The sequence below is a fragment of the Malania oleifera genome, chromosome 9, assembly GCF_029873635.1.
Source record: "Malania oleifera isolate guangnan ecotype guangnan chromosome 9, ASM2987363v1, whole genome shotgun sequence".
Taxonomy (NCBI): Eukaryota; Viridiplantae; Streptophyta; class Magnoliopsida; order Santalales; family Ximeniaceae; genus Malania; species Malania oleifera.
Genome location: NC_080425.1, coordinates 27,352,094 through 27,375,571, shown reverse-complemented (window position 1 = coordinate 27,375,571; position 23,478 = coordinate 27,352,094). Strand labels below are relative to the sequence as shown.

The 23,478-nt window shown below is 37.4% G+C and overlaps 1 protein-coding gene across 3 annotated transcripts in view; it reads left to right on the top strand.

Annotated features, from left to right (window-relative positions):
* The window catches only part of LOC131164048 (DUF21 domain-containing protein At2g14520-like), an 89,273-nt gene that overhangs the window by 9,294 nt on the left and 56,501 nt on the right, over positions 1–23,478 (top strand). The window contains exon 1 of one of the 3 annotated variants that reach the window (XM_058120976.1): positions 21,037–21,396. The exons of the other annotated variants lie outside the window; for them this stretch is intronic. Coding sequence (XP_057976959.1) covers positions 21,344–21,396 — 53 coding nt within the window. The 5' untranslated portion in view covers positions 21,037–21,343. Of the gene's footprint in view, positions 1–21,036; positions 21,397–23,478 lie in introns of those variants that run through there. 3 annotated transcript variants of the gene reach the window in all.

Below are 23,478 nucleotides of genomic sequence, written 5' to 3'. Positions count from 1 at the left end.
TGAGATTAATCATTCTACTCGTATTTGCTGCAATAACTCAAACTGCCAACTTGGCAATCTGTCAACCTGACTCTGTTACCACTTTGTTGGGAGAAAAATCAACAAACAACTACAGCGAAATAATTCTTCTCCTTATATGCAAGCAAATATAGTGTATCTCTACTTTTATATGTGCTGAAAATAATAATAAAAATAATCAATCACATCAAGCCACAAGAATACAAACAATTTTTTATGTGGAAAACTTCTCCAGTGTGAGGAAGAAAAACCATGGGACCTAGTCTAGTTGAAATCTCCACTATCAACCAAATAATGGGTACACAAAGTCTTCTCTAATTACAATTAGAGGCTACAAATATATCTCATCAAAATGTCATCAATCTTGGCAAATACAAAGAGAATTGGAGAGAATATACCAAAATCACGGTTACTGTTCATGGGCACAAATCCCAACTCTCGAGCTCAAAATCCAATCTCCACTATTCAGATTGTAGCTCCTTGAGTTGTGAACCTCTCCTCCAAATTTCAGCTCGATCGGACCACGGACGAAGCGGGAACAGAGTCTTGATGAAATCTGAGCAGTATGAGAAAAAAAAAAAACACGTTTTTCTCTCTTTCTTTTGAAAAGTGGCGGCTCCTCCCCTCTCCCCTCTCTTTTAATGACTTCCTTTAAGTTATCACACTAAAGGGCTGAGCTTTGGTCTTTTAATAAAGCCCACTTGGGCTTTCCTCCATATGGAAGGAAATAAGCCAACAAATATATCTCAGCGGTATTTTTTGTAGGATATTTCAGGATAAGGGGGGATTTTGGTATTTGAGCTTAAGGCTTGATATACATTATTAGCCCACAATAAGCTTTTAGACCAATTTGTGATCTAATGTTTCTACTTTATCACTCTCTTTACCACATTTGGTTATGGTTCCTAATTTATAAGTATCCACTTACTACTTTCACACTTTGAATTTTTTAAGATTCCTATATACCACAATTTTGTATAAAAGAGAAGAATCAACAACAACAACAACAACAAAACCAAGCCTTACTCCCACTAAGTGGGGTCAGCTATATGAATCCTTTTCTGCCAATTTATGCGATCATGGACCATTTCTTTTGATAGATTCAAGGATATTAAAACCTTACTCACAATCTCTTCCCAAGTTATTTTAGGTCTACCCCTACCCCTTCTACTGTCCCCTACAGTAATTAAGTCACTTTTCCTCACAGGTGCACTATCTGGTCTACGTTGCAAGTGTCCATACCATCTGAGTCATACCTCCTTTATTTTATCTTCTATAGGAGCTACACCTAACTTACCATGAATATGTTCATTCCTTAATTTATCTTTCAATGTTATACCAATCATCCATCTAAGCATTCTCATCTCGGCAACTTTTACTTTTTGGATATTATGTTTCTTTGTTGCGCAACATTCCAATCTATATAGCATAGCTAGTCTTATAGTTGTCCTATAAAACTTCCCTTTCATTTTTAAGGGTATTCTACGATCATATAGCACACTTGAAGCACTTATCCATTTTACCCAACTTGCTTTAACTTTATGCATTACATCATCTTCAATTTCTCCTTCAGCTTGCATGATAGATCCAAGGTATCGAAATTTACAAGTGCTATTTATTTCTTCATCATCAAGTTTAACTTTGTCTCCAATATTCCTCTTATCATTACTAAAATTACATTTCATATATTTTGTTTTATTTCTACTTATCCTAAAGCCTCTAGATTCCAAAGCTTTTCTCCATAATTCTAACTCAGCCTCTACTCCGTCCCTAGTTTCTTTAATTAATACAATATCATCTGCAAACAACATACACCATGGAACCTTCTTTTGAATAGTCCCAGTCAATTGGTCCATCACTAAAGCAAAAAGATAAGAACTTAAAGCAGATCCTTGATGTACACCTATGGTAATTGGAAATTCTCTAGTTTCTCCATCTATAGTCCTTACACTAGGCATTACTCCATCGTACATATCCTTAATGACATTGGTATACCTACAACATATACCCTTTTTTTTTCTTTTCTAAAACCCACCATTGAACTTGCCTAGGTATCCTATCATATGTTTTCTCAAGGTCAATAAATATCATATGCAAGTCCCTCTTCTTTTCCCTAAACTTTTTCATTAATCTTCTTAAAAGATAAATAGCTTCTGTAGTAGATCTCCTAGGCATAAAACCAAATTGATTTTCTGAGATTTTCATTTCTAACCTTAACCTTTGTTCAACTACCCTTTCCCATAGTTTCATCGTATGACTTATAAGTTTAATTCCACGATATAAAAGAGAAGAATCAAGAAACACTAAATTAAGAGTGGTTCTCCACACCCATAATACATGTTGTGTATGATATTTATAATTATGCATTGCACAATGATATGTGCAGATATGTGGGGATAAAATAATAACACAAAGATGAAATTAAAATATTTGCTTTGTTATGGATGAGAGGTTGATAAGGCTTAACACTAACGTGCACCCTCCTCGACCTGCCCCCCCTCTCCTCCACCATGGGAGCCCCAAGAGCATGAAAACCAGCATGGAAGCCATGAGGATCTTGTCTCGAAGAGGCTTGAACCCCGCCTAGGGTTGCAAATGAGCCGAGTTAAGCTGTGCTTTAGCATGCTCAGACTCGACTTGGTAGAGTGGGCGCTCGGCTCAGGCTCAAGCTTGGGCTTGGCTTAGTTTGAGCTCAGAAAGTCGAGCTGGAGCTTGAATCGAGATTAAAAATATTGGCTCAGGCTTGAGCTTGGGATCTACTCATTTGTTGGCTTGGTTTGGGCTTGGGCTTGGGCTTGGGCTTGGGCTTGGGCTTGGGCTCAAGCTCTGGCTAAAATTTTATAAATGACCTAATAATAATAGTTTCATTCACCTATTTTGTTTGGGTTGAGATTTGTGCCTTTCTCTTTGGGCGATTGGGCCCTTAGACTCTTGGGAGTGGGTCATCAAGCCTATTAATGAGTTCAATACCGAACTCCCCTTAACGAGTCCAATAAACGAACCCATTCAAGTCAGTTAGCAAGCTGCTTACAATCCGAAACAAGTCGAACCTGATTGTGCTCACGCTCGGTTTGATCACAAACTAAGCCTAAAAATTGGGTTTAGGACATGCTCATTTGGATAATAAATGAGCTTGAGCTGTTACTGAACCAAGCTCTTGAGCTGCTTGTGAGTGACTTGGTTCATTTGCAGCCGTAACCCCACCTAGAAGATGGCTGTTTAGTCAAAATATTTGCCACTTCATCAACTGTAGAAATATGGCAAATCAACAAATCTTTTCGGACAACTTTCTTTCTCACAAAATGAATGTCAAGTTCAACGTGCATAGCATGAGGATGAGGAACCAGATTTTCTCTTAAATAAATGGTGGCCAAGTTATCACACATGATGACAAGAGTACAGGAAAGGCAAACATGATGTTCACAAAGTAGGCTTTGAACCCAGGATAGTCCCACTGCAGTGTGAGCTTGTAAGGGTGACAACATTTTGCGTCTATGCAGTAAGTGTCAAATGTAAGAAGATTGTTTCTAAAAAAGACACAATGACCAGTTAGAGATTGGTGACCCTTGGGACTACCAGCCCAATTGGAGTCTGAGTACTTGCAGAGCAAAACTGTTAGATGACTGAAGATGTAAGCCATAGTGAGTGGTGCCATGGAGATGGCAGAGCGCACTATGCTGCTTGCCAGTGCATAATCTGTTAACCACAAAGGCAGCCTCAGGTTGGGTAATCACATATTCTAAATCCCTGACCCAGCTCCAATAAAGAGGGGTTGTAGAAGGCTTCACCAGAAGATTTGGATACACAGTAAAGTAGCCATCGATGTAGCTCAGGCTTTGGCTTCATGCATTTTTATTGAAGAAAGAAGATCAAAAGTTTTTTCACAAGTGCATAGTAAAAGAAGTCTAGGGTCACCCTGATTGGCCTTTATGACATTAAGGTAATGAAGGGAACCTAGATCTTTTGAGCATTAAAACTTCATGTAGCACATAAGTTAACTTGGAAATGCTCGAAGATGGGTTAATGATAACCAAAATATCATCCTCATAGACGAGAACAAGCATGCCAGTTCCAAAGTCAAGGCAAATAAAATAAGGAAGCATTACATTTTCAGGTTATGATAAGAGGAAAGACAGCAAAATTTTGTTGCATTGTACTGTTCTGGCTATTATTTAGTGCATTTGGCTACAAAGAAATGCTAGACTCTTTAAAGTAGTTGAGAGTGGTCTTCCTTGCATCCCTTTGGTGCTTGGAAAATGGATTATTTCTGTGTTTCTTTGGAAGACCTACGGAAGGATTGGTTAGTGATACTTTATTAGAATTGTCTTGTATTTATTTTCTTTTTGTTTAGCTGTTTTCTCTTTGTTCTCCTCAATTTTTTTCATTTTTATTTTATTTTTCTCTCCTTTCTTCTTTTAATATGATTCTTTGTTATCACTTCAGATAAATCTTCAGGAGAAAGGCATTTTTGAAATCCAATTATCCAATCTTTTGAAACTGCAACATTGCGAATAGTCGTAGACTTGACAATGGGGCTGAATGTGTCAGTATAGTCAAAGCCTTCTTCCTAACTAAATCCTTCAGCGAGGAGGCACTTCTTGTCACAATCAACTGACTCATCGTGTTTCTGAGTAATATAAAAAACTTGTTCATATCCAATCATGTTATAGGAAGAGGATGGAGGTGCAAACCATGTGTCATTAAACATTAATACATTCCTCATGCATGGCAAGTGAGCATTTTGAAGCCTGACTGTAGCATGTGGGTTCAATATCAAGAGAATTATGTGATGAAATTAAGACACGTGTGTTGATTTGCACGTACCTTGGCCTGAGTCACCATGGGAAGAATGCTGGTAGGCGTAGAGGAAATGGGTAAGTCGACATGAAGTTGAATCCTCGAAGGATCAAAAGAGAAAGGTAGCAGATTGGCAAAAGACACATGAGATAAAGAAGGAGGTTGAGAGGATGGGAGCAATGAAAGGAAAAGAATAGTAGAGTGGACCTTGGTTGTTGCTTGGAGGAGCCCTAGATTGGACAGACATGTAGAGTATATGGAAGAGTCCAAGTTCAAGGTGAAGTGGGCATGTGAAGATTACATGGACTAGTTTATGTTGCAGTGAGCAGGTGGAGATTGCTTGGAGGAGTTCAAATTCAATGGGAATGGGAGCATGGAGGAGGGTGAGTGGTAGGGTAGTTAAAAAATATTTGAAACCCGAACTGATCCGAGAAACCAAACCTAAAATTCTGTTAACCGATTTGTTTGGTTTGGCTTCGGTTCAGATTTTTTACGGTTTTTGGTTATTGGTTTGTATTGATCCCAAACCGACGGTTATCCGAACCAAACCAATAATATTATATATAATGCGTATAAATATATTACTATATTAATATAAATATATATAATAATACAATGTTTTAAATTGAAAATGAAGACACATGTATTTATTTTTTGAGTAGTTTAGTTAAACATACTGTGAGGCTAATCATACTAAATCAAAACTAAAAAGAAGAAAAGAAAAATTAAACAGCAAACCCTAGCTCCCTTCTTCTCTTTTCATTCTATCCACTCTCCAACCTCCAAGCTCCAACAGCAGGCAGCAGCCACCACCCCTACAGCCCCTCAAATCTTTGCTGTCGCCCTCCACGAGACCACAATGCTACCATCTGCGATGATGCCAAGCCCTTCCGCTATCTTCTCCTCCTCCACCTCGCCGACTACTCATACAACTCGACCTCTCCATCGCTGTCCTCAAGTCCCTCATCAGTTCATCATAAAATACTTGCAGATCTGGCCTCTCCGTCGCCATTCTTTGCAATGCGACTGCCTGTGAGGCTGCGACGATGCCAAGCCATTCTGCCACTCCTCCTCCTTCGCCTTGTCGCCTTGCCAACTACTCTGACGAGATCGACCTCTCCATGATTGCCGTCAAGCTCCTCTTCACCTTAAAATTTGCAGATCTGGGTTAGCTCTCTATTTTTCAGTCTTCAATTTATTGCACAATTGTTTTTTGGTTCGAATCGGTTATCCGAACCGAACCGTCGGTTAACCGTGCTGTTGGTTAACTGAAGTATTCGTTTGGTTTCAGTTCAGAAAATATGCAAACTGATGGGAATGGTTCGGTTCGGTAAAAACAAGTTCGGTTCGGATACCCAAACTGTGAACAGCCCTAGTGAGTGAGCAAGTGAAGGGTGTTGGGTTATTTCCTTCCATGTGGAGGAAAGCCCAAGTGGGCTTTATTAAAAGCCCAAAGCCCAGCCCTTTAGTGTGATAAAGGAAGTTATAAAAAGAGCGGGGAGAAGGGAGGAGCTGTCAATTCTCAAAAGAAAGAGAGAAAAACATGATTTTTCTCATGCTGCCCAGATTTCATCAAGACTCCGATCCTATTTCGTTTGTGGTCCGATCAAGGTGAAATTTGGAGGAGAGGTTCACGACTCAAGGAGCTACAATCTGAACGTTGGAGATTAAATTCTAAGCTCGGGAGTTGGTATTTTTGCCCGTGAACGGTAACCGCGATTTTGGTATATTCTCTCCAATTCTCTTTGTATTTTCCAAGATTGTTGATATCTTGTTGAGATATATTTGTAACCTCCAACTGCGATTAGAGAAGATTTGGAGTACCCATTATTTGGTTGATAGTGGGGGTTTCAATTGGACTAGGTCCTGTGGTTTTTCTTCCTCACACTGGAGAAGTTTTCTACGTAAAAATTGCTTGTGTTCTTGTGACTTGGTATGATTGATTATTTTTATTATTATTTTCAGCACGTACAAAAGTAGAGATACACAATATTTGCTTGCATATAGGGAGAAAAATTATTCTGTTGTGGTTGTTTGTTGATATCTCTCCCAAAAAGTGGTATCAGAGCCCGATTGACAGATTGTCAGGTTGGCAGTTTGAGTTATGGAAGCAAATACGAGTAGAATGATTAATCTTAATGGTTCAAATTATCACATATGGAAAGTAAAAATGGATGATCTTCTTTATGTGAAAGATTATTACTTACCGGTGTTTAGTGCTGAAAAACCAGAAAAAAAGTTTGATGTGGAATGGACTTTGTTACATCGACAGGTGTGTGGGTATATCAGGCAGTGGGTAGATGATAATGTTTTGAACCATATTAGTGGAGAGACAAATGCACGTTCTTTATGGAGTAAGCTTGAACAGTTATATGCTAGAAAGACTAGAAATAATAAGTTGTTTCTGATTAAACAAATGATGGCTTTGAGGCACCAGGACGAGACTCCTTTATCTGATCACCTGAATACATTCCAAGGAATTATTAATGAGTTGGTTGGAATAGGTATTAAGTTTGATGATGAGATACAAGGGTTATGGTTTCTTGGTTCATTTCCGGATTCGTACGAGACGCTCAAAACTTCATTGTTTAACTCCACTCCAGAAGGTGTAATCACAATGGATATGGCTAAGAGTTGTTTGCTAAATGAAGAGATGAGAAGAAAAACACAGGGATCCTCTTCACAATCAGGGATCTTGGTTACAGAAAAAGGGGGAGAAGTAAGAGCAGAGATCCGAAGAACAGAGATAACAGCAGAAGCAAGTCCAACAAGTTTGCAAATGTTGAGTGTCATTATTGCGAGAAAAAGGGACACATCAAGAAATATTGCAGGCAATTGAAGAAAGAAAACAAGAATGAGAAAGGGAAGGGAACGAAGAATGGAGATGATAAAGATGGTGATGATAGAGTTGCTACCTCCACTCCTGTAGAATTCCTCATTGTTTATGATGATGAGATGATAAATGTTGCATACCATGAGACCAGCTGGGTGATTGACAGTAGTGCCTCCATTCATGCTACATCTTGGAAGGATCTCTGTACATCCTATAGATCTGGTGATTTTGGAACTATAAAGATGGGCAATGATGGCTTGGTTAAAGTCATTGGAATTGGGGATGTGTATCTGAAGACAAATAATGGCACAAGTTTAGTTTTTAGAGATGTGAAGCATATTCCTGACATTCGTTTGAATTTGATTTCTGTAGGTAAACTTGATAACAAAGGGTACTGCAGCACTTTCAGTGATGGCCAGTGGAAGCTCACCAGGGGTGCTCTGGTTGTGGCTCGAGGTATGAAGCACTTTGCATTGTACGTTTTGCAAGCAAAGATCTCCAACGACATTGTTAATGCAATGGAGAATAATGGTACAATAGAGTTGTGGCACAAGAGTCTAGCTCACATGAGTGAGAAAGGATTAGCTCTACTGGGGAAGAAAAGTCTGCTATGTGGACTAAAAAGTACACTTTTGAAAATGTGTACTCATTGTTTGTCAGGGAAGCATAGCAGAGTTTCCTTCAAGAATTCCCCTCATTCGAGAAAGTTAGAGATGCTGGATTTGGTACATTCGGATGTGTGTGGCCCTATGAAGAAGAGAACACTTGGTGGCTCCAGATACTTTGTGACCTTCATAGATGATCATTCAAGGAAGTTGTGGGTATATACCTTGAATTCAAAAGACCAAGTATTGGCTGAGTTCAAGCAATTTCAAGCCCTAGTTGAGAAACAAACTGGGAAGAAATAGAGGTGCATCCGAACTGATAACGGTGGAGAGTATTCTGGTCCATTTGATGAGTATTGCAGACATCAAGGGTATTCGGCATCAAAAGACTCCTCCGAAAACTCCTCAATTGAATGGCATAACAGAAAGGACGAACAGAACACTGGATGAAAGAGTGAGATGTTTGCTTTCACAAGCCTAGTTGCCAAAATCCTTGTAGGGGGAGGCATTGAGCACTGTTATTCATGTGTTGAATCCTACACCCTGTGTTCCTCTATAGTTTGATGTGCCAGACCGAGTTTGGACAGGTAAAGATGTTTCCTATAATCATCTGCGTGTTTTTGGGTGTAAAGCATTTGTGCATATTCCAAAAGATGAAAGGTCCAAACTTGATGAGAAAATGCGACAGTGTATATTCCTTGGCTACGGTCTAGATGAGTTTGGATACAAGTTTTATGATCCAGTTGAGAAGAAAATTGTGAGAAGCAGAGATGTCGTGTTTGTAGAAGATCAGGCGATTGAGGATATTGAGAAGGCAGAGAAATCTATGTCTCAGCAGGGTGACAGTTTGACTGATGTGGATCCAGTTCCTTTAAAGAATTTTCCAGCTCAGGTTGAGAATGATGTTCAGGATGACCACGAGGGTAAAGGTGATGTGGATGTTCCCTTACAGGTTCAGGGAGATGTTGAGACTAATGAGCAGTTGATAGTGCCAGAGATTCCACCAGAAATTCCATCTAGGAGGTCAGCCAGAGACCGACATCCTTCCACTCTGTATTCAGCAGAACAGTATGTGTTATTGACTGACGAGGGAGAGCCCCAGTGTTTTGCAGAAGCCATGGAAGATGAACACAAGACAGAGTGGGTTGAGGCCATGCAAGATGAGATGCAATCATTGCATGATAACCACACCTTTGAGTTAGTGAAGCTCCTAAAGGAAAAAGAGCTTTGGAGAACAAGTGGATTTACAAGAAGAAGCCAAATGAGTTCTCTTCATGGCCATGGTACAAAGCTAGACTAGTTGTAAAAGGGTTTGGTCAGAGAAAAGGTATTGACTTTGATGAAATCTTCTCTCCAACTGTAAAGATGTCATCGATCCATACAGTACTCCGCTTAGTAGCTAGTCTTGACTTGGAAGTTGAGCAGATGGATGTGAAAACTGCCTTCCTTCATGGTGATTTGGAGGAAGAAATTTATATGAAGCAGTCAGAGGGTTTCAGAGTGAAAGGGAAAGAGGATTATGTGTGCAAGCTGAAGAAACACCTATATGGTTTGAAACAAGCACCAAGACAGTGGTATAAGAAGTTTGAGTCTGTTATAGGGGAGCAAGGCTACAAGAAGACAACTTCTGATCACTGTGTATTTGTTTAGAAATTCTCTGATGATGATTTTATTTTCTTATTGTTTTATGTGGATGACATGTTGATTGTTGGCAGGAATGCTTCAAGAATTGACCAGTTGAAGAAGCAATTGAGTAAGTCATTTGCTGTGAAGGATTTGGGGTCTGCAAAGAAAATTCTTGGCATAAGAATTAGTCGTGACAGGAGTGCCAAGAAGTTATATTTGTCACTGGAGGAGTACATTTAGAAAGTGCTTCAGAGGTTCAATATGGACAAAGCTAATGTGGTTAACTCTCCTTGCATACTTTAGACTAAGTACAAAGGAATGTCCTTCTACAGATAAGGAAAAGGAAGATCTAGAAAGAGTTCCTTACGTCTTAGCAGTAGGAAGTTTGATGTATGCAATGGTTTGCACAAGACCAGATATAGCCTATGCAGTTGGTGTAGTTAGCCAATTCTTGTCAAATCCGGAAAGAGAGCACTGGAATGCAGTGAAGTGGATCATGAGGTTTCTTCGAGGCACTTCTAGTTTGAGAATTGGTTTGGGAAACGGATGTCCATTGTTAGTTGGCTACACAGATGCAGATATGGCTGGGGATGTGGATACTCGTAAGTCTACTTCGGGCTATTTGATAACTTTTGCAGGTGGAGCTATAGAGACTTTAGAAGTGTATTACTCTTTCTACGACAGAGGCAGAGTTTATTGCAGCAACAGAAGCGACTAAAGAGTTGCTATGGGCAAAGAAGTTCTTGAGAGAACTTGGTTTCGGGCAGCAAAGGTATGTGTTGTTTTGTGATAGCCAAAGTGCTATTCATCTTGCTAAGAATTCTAGTTTCCATGCAAGATCGAAGCACATTGATGTACAATACCATTGGATCAGAGATGCGTTGAACAATAAGTTACTGGAACTTGAGAAGGTTCGCACTGATGATAATGGTTCTGATATCTTGACAAAGACACTACCAAGGGAGAAAATTGAAGTTTGTTGTTCGATCGCCGGGATGGCGATTCCCTCCACATAGTCCGAAAGAGGGAGTTATTTCCTTCCATGTGGAGGAAAGCCCAAGTGGACTTTATTAAAAGCCCAAAACCCAGCCCTTTAGTGTGATAGCCTAAAGGAAGTTATAAAAAGAGTGGGGAGAAGGGAGGAGCCATCACTTCTCAAAAAGAAAGAGAAAAAAACGTGATTTTTCTCATGCTGCCAAGATTTCATCAAGACTCCGATCCCGTTTCGTCTGTGGTCCGATCGAGCTGAAATATGGAGGAGAGGTTCACGATTCAAGGAGCTACAATCTGAACGGTGGAGATCGGATTCTGGGCTCGGGAGTTGGGATTTTTGCGCTTGAACAGTAACCGCGATTTTTGTATATTCTCTCCAATTTTCTTTGTATTTGCCAAGATTGTTGATATCTTGATGAGATATATTTGTAACCTCTAATTGCGATTAGAGAAGACTTGGTGTACCCATTATATGGTTGATAGTGGAGGTTTCAATTGGATTAGGTCCTGTGGTTTTTCTTCCTCACACTAGAGAAGTTTTCCACGTAAAAATTGCTTGTGTTCTTGTGGCTTGGTGTGATTGATTATTTTTATTATTATTTTCAGCACGTATAAAAGTAGAGATACACTATATTTGCTTGCATATAGGGAGAAGAATTATTCCGCTGTGATTGTTTGTTGATATCTCTCCCAACAAGGGGGCATGCAAGTGCATAATTCCACGTTGGAGGGGCACTTGGAACCTGCATGGAGGCATTTAAGGGTGAGTGGGCATGTGGAAAATGCATGAAAGAGTTTAATTTGATTGGATAGATCATAGATAGGTGGAGAGTAAAGTGTAAGGAGGAACCAAGATGATAAGGATTGATGAATAGAGGAAGATGGGGTGGACTTTGTAAGAGATGTGATGGAGAACTTTAAATGTTTATATTGTAGCTAGGGTTTGTATTTTAGTTTGGGAAAACTCTGATTACTTTAGAAGTTTTGTTAGTATAGGTTTATGTTGTGCATTTAACTATTTTAAAGTTATTTTATAATTTCTTGTTTTATTGGGGCTTTTTATGTAAATATGTGTTTTAGTTAGTAGTGCAAGTTAATGTACAGTTAATCATTTTGAAATCAGAACTGCTGTGCAGTCTCTCTCTCTCTCCACAGGTTCTCTTCTTTTTTCTTCTTCCTCCCCCATCTCTGTTCTGTTCTGCCCCATTATTCTGTCTCTTTCCCCTGTTCTTTTTCTGAATTCTCTATTTGTCTTGCTTCTTGAAGAAGAAGAAGAAGAGTTCTCAATCTATTTCTGTTCCCATACTTGTCCTACATCAAATTGATATCAGAGCAAACCATGATCACCATGCAGCCATTCAAAATTGCAGGGATTAAACCACTGTTCATTTGTAACTTCCCAGAAATATTACAGCCATACCCCTGAAAATTCTAACACCCTTTGCAACAACACCACCCACACCATCAAAAGCTGAACCTTCTGAAACACCACCTTCCAAAATTTCATCACTGTCCAATCACCGGAGAGCCCCCACGTGCCAGCTGAAACTTTTCTGTTCAGCTCCCCCTCTGAATCTCCAATTTCCTGCAGTTCGCTTGTTGCACCACCACCCTCGCTGGGATCCCCACCCCTTGATCTGCCACCAGACGGAACAGCATTGCTTGTGGTCCCTTGCCAATGTCCCACGTTCCAGCCACGCATGTGAGGTTGTTACTGAACTTCCCCTATATTTTCCAGACATACAAGATATTGCTTCCATCTAAGATTTTTTGGATTTTCTCTTGATATTTTGAAGATTTATTTATTTATTTTTTTTTATTTTTTATTTTTTATTTTTTTTTAATTATTGACAACTGATTGATCAAAGCTTGGTTCTCATTTCTAAGGACTAATTCAGCCTAATCTTGGACTGCCAAAGTAGATTTCTGATTTTTGAAGCCTTCCAGCATTCAGATTGAGGCCTAGCTGCTGTATTTTGAGATTTGCTGTGACAAATTAGCCTGCCTTCATGAGATTTTGATGTTGGTCCAAAGGAATTCAACTTTGGTTGTTTTCAATATATATAGTTGGAAGGACAAATTCAGTGTAACAGAATCATTCTTCAAGTTTATTCGTGGAACATCTAAGGACCTTTAGTAAGGTTGCATAATCTTACACTACTTGGCCTCCATAGAAATTGATTTAATATCACTTTGATTGGTACTTGTTTGAATTTGCATCGGTCCATATTTCTCTTTGGTTTAATGAAAGAAAATGATGACTTGATTCCACATATCTAGTTCCCAGCTAGTGGGCAATTCTCAACACTTGGTAAGGTTAACCTAGATGTCCTTATTTTGATGGTCGTTCAGGTCCTCAGCCTTTCGAGATTGGTTGGATGACATTGACAATTTTTTTATTTGGCATGGATTGTCTGATCACTTAAGTATCTACTTAGCTAAATCAAGACTTCTTGGTTTAGCAAATCAATATTGGAAAAAAGTTGAAAGAGTCAAAAATTGTCTTGGAGAACCGGTCTGAAATGAAATGTATGTTAAGAGAAAAGTATGCCCCCTATTCTTATAGGGAGAAATTACTGGACCAACTATGCAGTCTTGGGCAACTTTTTTCTGGCATCTCTGATTTTTTCCCTTAAATTTGGAGACCTCATTTATCATTGTGCTCTTAGTAAGGAACTTAGAATGGTAATTTTTCTTAAGAAAGAGTTAAGGGATGAAATCAGAAGGTATATGAATGTTCGAAAATGTCCCACTACTCTACCTGAGGCTTCCCATATGGCTTTGGAAGTTGAGAGATTTCTCCAACTACCAATTCATAACACCACAGGATCTTAAAGAATTTACGAGTCTAGATCAATTTCTCCATGGTCACAGGGTATTCCTAGAGCCTCCCAAGATGTTCAAGAGAAAACTCAAATTGGTGAGGATAAGCTATCAAATATCACTAGTGCCCATTAAATTGTTTCATCATCGAGTATTATGACTGCATAAATGATTTGTATATTACTAGTGCACAATTTTTTGATTCTTCAGCTGACTTGAGTTGTGAATCTTCTCAAAATAATGTGATAGACTTGCCTTTAGTGACCTTAAACACTGGTAGAGCCTCTAGGCCAAAGATGGACCTTGGCTTGTCCCCAAACTTGGTTGTTGAGACTTGCAATAAACATCCAAATGAGTTGCCAACTACCAGAACATATATGTTTGTCAATGACCTTGCTCTTCAACCTCAATTTTACATTTCTAACCCAAAGAGTGAGGAACAATTGGTTGCTTCAAAGTTTGTTGAAAATTCTTTAATCATGGAACCTATTGTTGAAAATCTCCTTGAGATTATTTCTCCTTAATAACTTGTGCCTCCATCCCTCTTATATTCTCCCTCTACAGTTTCCTTAACCAAAGCTAGTGAAACATTGTCCATCATTTTGGAACATGGACCAAATGCATATTTGCTTTAGCTGTCAATAGATTTCGATATTAAATTGATTTCTTGTTTAGAGACTTGTTACTTTATCGGAGGGGATTGCAGCCTTCTATTGTGCTTGCAGTTGGAGGATCTTCAATGTTGATTGATGATGAATGCAGATCTTGCCTCCACTTGATCTGTCTGCATGTTTGACTTTGTTCCCACTCATGGAGTCAAAGCTACCACGCCATTTCAGAATTTGAGGTTGAGTTTTCTCAGGGGAGTTCTATGGAGAACCACCAGTGGAGAACATTAGATGTTTATATTATAGCTAGGGCTTGTATTTTAGTTTGGCAAAACTCTAGCTATTTTAGAAGTTCAGTTATGTTTAGGTTTATTTTTGTGTATTTAACTACTTTGGGGTTAATTTAACTTATTTTATAATTTCTTGTTTTATTGGGGCTTTTATGTAAATATGTGTTTTAGTTAGTAGTGGTTAAGTGTTGGAAATGCAAGTTAATGTACAGTTAATCAATTTCAAATCAGAATTTCTGTGCAGTTCCTCTCTCTCTCTCTCTTGCCCGCTGGTTCTCTTCTTCCTCCCCCTTCTTTTTCATCTTTGTTCTGTTCTCTCTCCTAAGTCCGTCTCTTTCCCCTTTTCTGTTTCTAAATTCTCTGTTCTGTCCTGGTGCTGCTGCTTCTTCTTCTTCTTCGTCTAATTCTCTCAATTCTCTCTCTATTTCTGACTTCCCATACTTGTCCTACATCAAGATGCATATGGGAATTTGGAATCATCAAATACAGCATGACTTGAAAAACAAATTCTGCCCGTGGGAATTTGGTACCATTATGGCCATAAAATAGAAGAATCAAGAAATTCTGAATAAAGGGTGATCACCCGATTCACCCACACTCATAGTCAGTGCTGTGTATAATATTTATGATGATACATTGTTAATAATATGTGTAGAGATGTAGGGATAAGATAAGAACAGGAAAAATGAAATTCAAAAGATATGACCTGTTATGGATGACAAGGCTTATCACTGATATGTTATGGCAAATATATTTCATGGGCATTTTTTTAATATTTCAGGAGAATAGGAAAATTGGCAACTGAACTGTTTAGGCTTGATATATGCTGTTAGCCCATAATGTAATACTTTAGCTTGCTTTTGGGTCAAATGGTGATCTAACATGGTGTCTAGTTTTCAGTAGGTTCTTAGATCAATTCCTGTTGCTTGCTTTTGTCATCTATTTGTAAATTATTCCTTAAATGGGTTTTATTCATGGTTTGTTTACTTACATGTTCGAAATGGGGCTAGCACATGCTGGGGAGTGTTAAAGCTTGATATACATTGGTGGCCAGGTTAAGCATATGGTTTCCCAATAAGAACCAATTAAATGTAAGACCTATAATTTGCTTTCTAAATGTTAGCTTGTTTCAGAACTGAACTAAATAAAATATACAGTAGAAAGGGTTGCAGAGCAATATTGTTTGTTGCTTTCTAGGTTTTGAAATTGTCTTCTTGACTGTTATCGCTTATATGGAAGGTCCATTACTTTTACAATGGTGTATTATGTTACTTGTTTGCTTGCCTTCTTGTTAACAAGTGATATTTTACAGTTAAAAAAAATTGTGAATAATTAGGAGGCAAAAAAACGATAGTCTATCTGTGAGAACCAGAAAATTTGGCATTGTTGAATAGCTGGTTTATAACTCCTCTTGTGATGCACTTGATGCCCTAATCTTTTCATACACAGTCGGTCCCAAGCCTGGTAAAGGAGGAGGGTTGCGTTAGGTAGCTGATAGGCAACGTAAAACTTGTTAGATCACTATGATATTAATCCTTACCAATTTTTTGCTTGGGCATCTTCTACGAGTGACGCGTTGCACTTGTACCACCTGGGTGTAGCGAAAAGTAGGTGAGATTGAGCTAGGTCGTCGCCCCGAAGCGATGGGACGTGTCAGCACCTGGGTGCATTGTCAAATATGCGAGGGTTCTCGCATCATTTTGGACGTGGGTGGGTAAAGAAGTTAGTTTAGGAGACTAGGATTAGATTAGCAACTTGGAATATAGGGACACTTGCAGGCCAAAGCATAGAAATTGTGGGCGCAATGATTAGAAGAAAAACTAATATAATTTGCCTTCAAGAAACTAAGTGGGTGGGGGAGAAAGCTAGAGAAATTGATAAATCAGGATTTAAACTTTGGTACACTGAAAAAGAAAAAAATAAGAATGGGGCAGGAATTATTGTAGACAAAAACTTAAAAGATAGTGTTGTAGATGTAAATAGAGTAGGGGATAGAATTATAAAAATCAAGATGATCTTAGGTTAAGAGATAATAAATATCATTAGTGCTTATACTCCTCAAGCAGGCTTATCAGAAATTCTTAAGAGACAATTTTGGGAAGATATGGATAGTATTATACAAGGTATATCAGAGACTAAAAAATATTCATAGGAGCAGATTTGAATGAACACATTGAAAGGGATAATAAAGGTTATGAGAGGATACATAGAGGAAATGGATATGGATACAAAAATGAGTCTGGGGAGATGATCTTAGACTTTGCTATGTCATATGATTTTATTACAATGAATAAATGCTTTAAGAAGAGAGAATAACACTTAATAACCTTCAAAAGTGGACAAAAGAAAAGTTTAATAGATTTTCTATTAACTAGGAGGGTAGATTGTTTATCATGTAAGGATTGCAAAGTTATCTCAGGAGCAAGCTTAACCACACAACATAGAGTTTTAGTGTTAGATATATGTATTAAAAAATGGAAGAGAAAGGATAAAATAAATCAGTGTAAGAGAACTATGTGATGGAACCTAAATAGAGCAAATATAATAAGAATTTAAAGATAAAATGATCGAAGATGGTAATTGGACTATAGAGGGTAGTGGAGACACAAACACTCTTTGGAGTAGGATAGCTAGCTCTATTAAAAAAACAACAAAAGAGATTTTAGGTGAGTCAAAAGGAAGATTCTTGAATAGCAAAGAAAGTTCGTGGTGGGATCAAAATGTTCAAAAAGTCGTAACGACAGAAAGAATTTGTATAAAACATGAAAAAAAATATAGAAAAATGGATAACTTTGAAATGTATAAAGAGGTAAGAAAATAAGCAAAAAAAAGTTGTTAGTGAAGCTAAATATAGATCATTTAATAATTTGTATGATAGATTAGATACAAAAGAAGGGGAAAGAGGTATATTTAAACTTGCTAGAGCTAGAGAAAGAAAAAGCAAGGACTTAGGTATTGTAAAATGTATAAAGAGTGAGGATAGTATTGTCTTGGTTAAGGAAGAAAATATAAAAGAAATATGGCGGAGTTACTTTAGTAAGCTATTTAATGAAAACCAAATAGAAGACTTAAACTTAAAATTGACAAATGAGGAAAAGACTAAAAATATGAGATTTATTCCCAAGATTAGAGTTGACGAAGTTAAGTTTGCACTTAAAAAGACGAAAAATGGAAAAAATATAGGATCGTATAACATTCCAATTGCAGTTTGGAAATGCTTAGGTCGTAGGTGATAATGGAATTATATGGTTAACTAATTTATTTAACACAATTATAAAAACTAAGAAAATGCTAGATGAATGGAAGAAAAACACTTTAATACCTATATACAAAAATAAAGGAGATATTCAAAATTGTAATAACTATTACGGAATTAAACTTATGAGTCATACGATGAAACTGTGGGAAAGGGAAGCTGAACAAAGATTAAGGTCAGAAACAAAGGTCTCAGAAAATCAATTTGGTTTTATACTTGGGAGATCTGCTACAGAAGCTATATATCTTTTAAGAAGATTAATGAAAAATTTTAGTAAAAAGAAAAGGGATTTGCATATGGTATTTATTGATTTAGAGAAAGCGTATGATAGGGTACCTAGAGAAGTTCTATGGTGGGTTTTAGGAAAAAAAAAAAAAAAAAAAGGGTGTATGTAATAGGTATATTGACGTCATTAAGGATATGTATCGTCGCAACATCCTAGGAGCGAGGTGTCTCGTGAACCACAAGGTGTGAATAAAATATGATTTTTGAAAATATTTTGAAACTTGGAGTCGTCACTAACCTATTTTCTTGGTGCGGTTAGAATACCTTATTACTATTCAATTAAGAATAGTATCGGTCTGCGTATACTAGGACTGGGATCGAGAGTTCGGTTATGCGAGGGGAAGGTATTCGCACCCCCTACACACCCGTTCTACGAACGGTACCTAATTAATTAAGAATTATCTCTAATTTGAATTTTAATAGCCTTTTGTTTTACTCCCTTTGTAAATTTAAATAGACCACAAAAATATTCATATTTTTTTACATAGTATATTTATAATAAAATATCCCTTAGAACTAAGGCATTGGAGGCTTGAAAAAGCCCATGCCCTTTTTTTTTGTAATCATAGGGATTAAAATCGAGAAAATATTTTATGAAAATAACACATAGATTTATTTCAAAAATTTTTATAGAACTTTTCTAAATATTAAACCATATTTTCAAAATTTTTTGGGAGATTTTGGGAACCATTTTCTATTTTTTTGGATGAAACGTGTGTAAAAACAATTTTCTGACCTCAAAATTTTTTTCTTATTTTTCTTGATTTATTGTGATTTTTCCATATTTTTCCCGAATTTTCAAATAAATAAAATAGTAAGAAAATCAATAAGAAAATACAAGATACCATTTCAAAACCGGTTTAGTGGGGGTCGACTGGTTCAAGGGGAACCACTCAAGATCAACACAGGCCATGTGTCGTCTTTCGGGTAAGACCACGTGTCCATACTAATATATGTATATATATATATATATATATATATATATATATATATATATATATATATGTATGCGTAATAAATATCTTGCAAGGCATGACATCAGAGCGGTGTCATTAGCCGCGTGTTGACCATCGGTTTGGCGGTCCAAGGTGACCCAGATCGTTGATGTGGCACAATCAGGGCCATTCGAAGATCTTACGTTTCAGATAAATCCAATCCCCTTTAATATTTTATGTTGGCCTGGAGGGGGGGTGAATAGACTTTCTTCAGTGATATGATTACTTTCTACAAACACAGAAATCTTACCAAGAGCAAGTGCATAAAATTGTTGTGTAAAAGGAAATGTAGCAAATCACAATAACAATATAAATGAGATAAGAGAGAGGAAAGCTTAACACATTGATATTTATGTGGTTCGGCACCCCGCCTACGTCCACGCCTTGAGACCAACTCAAGGATTCCCAAAATCCACTAAAATCCTCCTTCGGGCGGAGAAACCAATACACACCAGCTCACAAAGAGCTTCAGCAAGGTGCTCACTTAGAGACACCCAAAAACAGCCCACAAAGAGCCTTTGTTTACAAAAGAGTAGATGAAGATTAAATGTAAGCTTGAATACTCTCTTGAGGTAGTTAAACCAATAAAATCCTTACTCAAGATCCTCTGTCAATAGAGTGAATGCAATACTAAGAGTAGCAAGAAGAGGGGAAGTGAGTTTGTGAGTAAACCCTAAAGATGACAACACCAATGAATGTTCTTCTTTCAATATGATTTCTCTAGATGTGAAGTAAATGCTATTTACTTCTATTTATACATTAAATGGGCAAGAGCAACGCTGGAGAGCCGTTGGGCATTTATGAATGTAAGACAAAATTCAAAAATAGCCGTTTGCAGCATTTAATGTTCGCTGCTGCCCAACGTTCGTCGACGAAGCCTTGTGTTCGTCGTCGAGCTCTTCAACAATTTCGTCGACGAAGCCCTGTGTTCGTCGACGAGTTGCTGGTTCTGAATTCAGGTACCTCTCGGTATCTTTTCGTCGACGATACCCTGTGTTCGTTGACGATCTATTCAGCAATTTCGTTGACGAAGCCTTGTGTTGGTCGACGAGTTGCTGGTTTTGAATTCAAGTACCTCTCGGTATCTTTTCGTCGATGATCTATTCAGCAATTTCATCGACGAAGCCCTGTGTTCGTCGACGATCTATTCAGCAATTTCATCGATGAAGCCCTGTGTTCGTCGACGAGTTGCTGGTTCTGAATTCAGATGCCCCTCGGTATATTTTCGTCGACGAGAACCTGTGTTCGTCGACGAGATCCTCCTTCTTAATATTTTGTCCTTTTAAGTTTCTAAGGAGGTTCTTGTACGTTTGGGGGTTTCTTTATACACTTTTAAATGACTTTACTAGTATTTTGTTGTGTGTGTGTGATACGCCCCTTTCTTGCTCTTAGTATTGAGTTTTACTCTATGTAGAGGATATTTACAAGATGATATCTCTTTTATTTTACACGCTCATTTTTCAGATGACTTTTGCACATTTGTATTGTTCATGAATGCTTTGAGAGACTTGTGCTTCTGGTTATGATATAAGTTGCTTTGACTGTTTGTTGGTTCAGATGCCATTCTGTATACCTGAAACATATCTTAGAAAAACGTTAGTGACCTTGAGAGCAGCTAATGGGTTGATAACATCAAAATATAGTAGGAATGAAAGACCTTTAACTATTTGGTCTAACATTTTATAATATATATTTTATTTTTCTTTTATCTAGAAAGGAGTATTCTTTTATTTCTTTTTCTATTTCTTTACTCCCCACATACATATTTTATTCCCACTTTTCCTCTCTTTTCTTCTTTTCCTTTCTTTCAAATTCTTTCTCTCAATCTCTCTTCTCTCCCAATCTCTTCACTATCAATTTAATATATAAAATTATTCACTCCACTCTCTCTTGAAAGACCACTCTCTCTCTCTCTCGCTCTCAATTTCTCTACTCTCCCAACCTCTCTGTTCTTTCCTCTCTTTTCTCTCACCTCCGTGGGTCTCTCCGCTCTCTCTCAATCTCTTCGTCCAGGCTGCATCACTGCTGTTGCCGCTGCCGATGCTCCGGATCCCAGCTCCGATGCCGAAGAAGTCGCCACTGTCTTCGAAGACGGAAATCTCTTCTGCTCACCCGACCCTCCTCGGATCTACTCCGATTTTTTGTTGTTGTTGTTGTATTTTTTTTCTTTTGATCTAACATGTGATATGCCCCTTTTTCTTGTGTTTATTTCTCATGTTTGTTTTGCAGGTTAGAAGGATCGGAGATCCTCCCATGATCTCCCTAGATGAGTTTCCTCCTCTTTTCATTTTTTTTTAATTTCATTTTTGTTATTTTTGGATTGCACAGATCACCTTGATCTGTGTTTTCATTTGAATTGTGTTGTTTTGGGATTTTGGGTGAGTTGACTCACCAAGCTGGGCTAACCCATTGAGTTAGCTCGAATGTGACTCAACCCATAGGGGTTGAGTTCGGATGACTTGACCCATTGCAGCGCTTGTTTCAAAATTTGGGCCCAGGCCGTTGGTGGTTTTTTTTTTTTCATTATTAGTGGGTTGGGCTTATTTTACCATTGGAGAATTTTTATTGGGTCTGGTCTTATTTTAAATTGTGGGCCTTCTTTTTAAAACCTGGTAGGCCTGATTTATATTTTAAAGATGGGTTGGCTCCTTAAAAAAAAAAAACAGTGGCTTGAGCTTGTTTTAAAAGGAGTCGGCTTTGCGTTTTAAAATATTTTGGGCCTACGTTAAACTTTAAATAAAATGAGCTTTAAAAATGGGCTTTATAAAACTTGGGCCTTGGACCCTATATATATATTTAAAAAAGAAAAATTATGTGGGCTTTGTAAAGAATTAGGCTCTGAGTATTTAAAAAATTTGGGCCTTGGGCGCTTAAAAATTGAGGCCTTGGGTGTTTAAAAATTGAGGCTTATGGTCCTTCATTTTGAAAATGGGCTAGAAGTCATGGGTTTAAAGATTGGGCCCCGAGCCTTTTTTTTTTTTTTTTTGTTTAAAAATTAGGGGTCTGGCCCTCTTTATTTTAAAATGAGCCCGAGGCTTTCAAATTTCAGCCTAGCATGTTTGTTTTAGAAAAAGGGGCTTGGGGTTCTTTTAACAATGGTATGGGTTCATGGAATTAGGTCCAGATAGACCTAGGCCAACGGGTCAAGTCATGAATCCAGTTAACGGATCGGATCCGAACTCACGGGTTGGATCAGACTGATTTTAATATATTCCTATTCCCGTTTTGAATGAATATTAAGTAAATAGTACATATTAAAAATAAATAAGTAAATAAATAAGTATAAAGACCTACCTCTATCTTCCACTCTTTCATCTTTAGAAAACCGATGCCTCCTTATGGAAATATAATGATACTGCTACTGAGAAATTGCCCTTAATTTGATTTGCTCTTCTTTGGAAATTATTACTGCTTCTTTTGCTTCTATTTGGACTGTAAGTTTAATATAAACATGATTTAATCATCGGATCTTCAAAACTCATAATTTTATATGACAAACAAGAAACTCATACCTTGATCCGTGCTTCCAAGTGAATATCCTTGGGCTGTGTTTCTATCTCACAACCTTACGTTTCCTTGTGCTTTTCTTAATTTGATGGAAAAGTAGCACAAACTTCCTAGGAAGAGATAGGACCAGCCCCAACCACCTTTATAAACTAACCACTTCCATCAAGTGATTAATTAACATTCATAACTTATCATAACTATGACTCCTCAAATTCCAAGAAGTCATTATTGTAAATAGACTCTTCATATTTGGGAAACCAATATTATTATGACATTATTATATTTAAAAACCTTTCATATCATGTAAATAAATATAATCATAATTTAAAACCTTTCATATTACTTAAATAAATATAATCATAATTTTATTTGAGGCAATTTATTTATGTCTTACATTCACCCACTTGGCTCAAGTGAAATTACTTAACATAGTTGATCATAATATGCATACATTAGTTATCATTAATATGTAGAAAACTTGTAGGAGTCATGGCGGTTCCATATCACATTTATTAACATAGTTCCTTCCATGCACTACAATACAAGTTCCACTACATATAATGATTTTTAGTTGAGAGGCATACATTAGGTCCAACTTTAATTATGTTATTATTATTCCATAACAATTATGTATACAAAATGGAAAACAAAAATAATAGAAACATTTTCATTATCGAGCTCAAATATCAATTGAAGAACATACATTAAGATTCAATAATACCCATCTTTTCAACATGACCAATAAATGTTTAGGGCAGCAATCCTTTCGTCAAAGGATCTGCTATCATACAATCAGTGCTAATATGTTCAATAGACACCTTTTGTTTCTGTACATCTTCTTT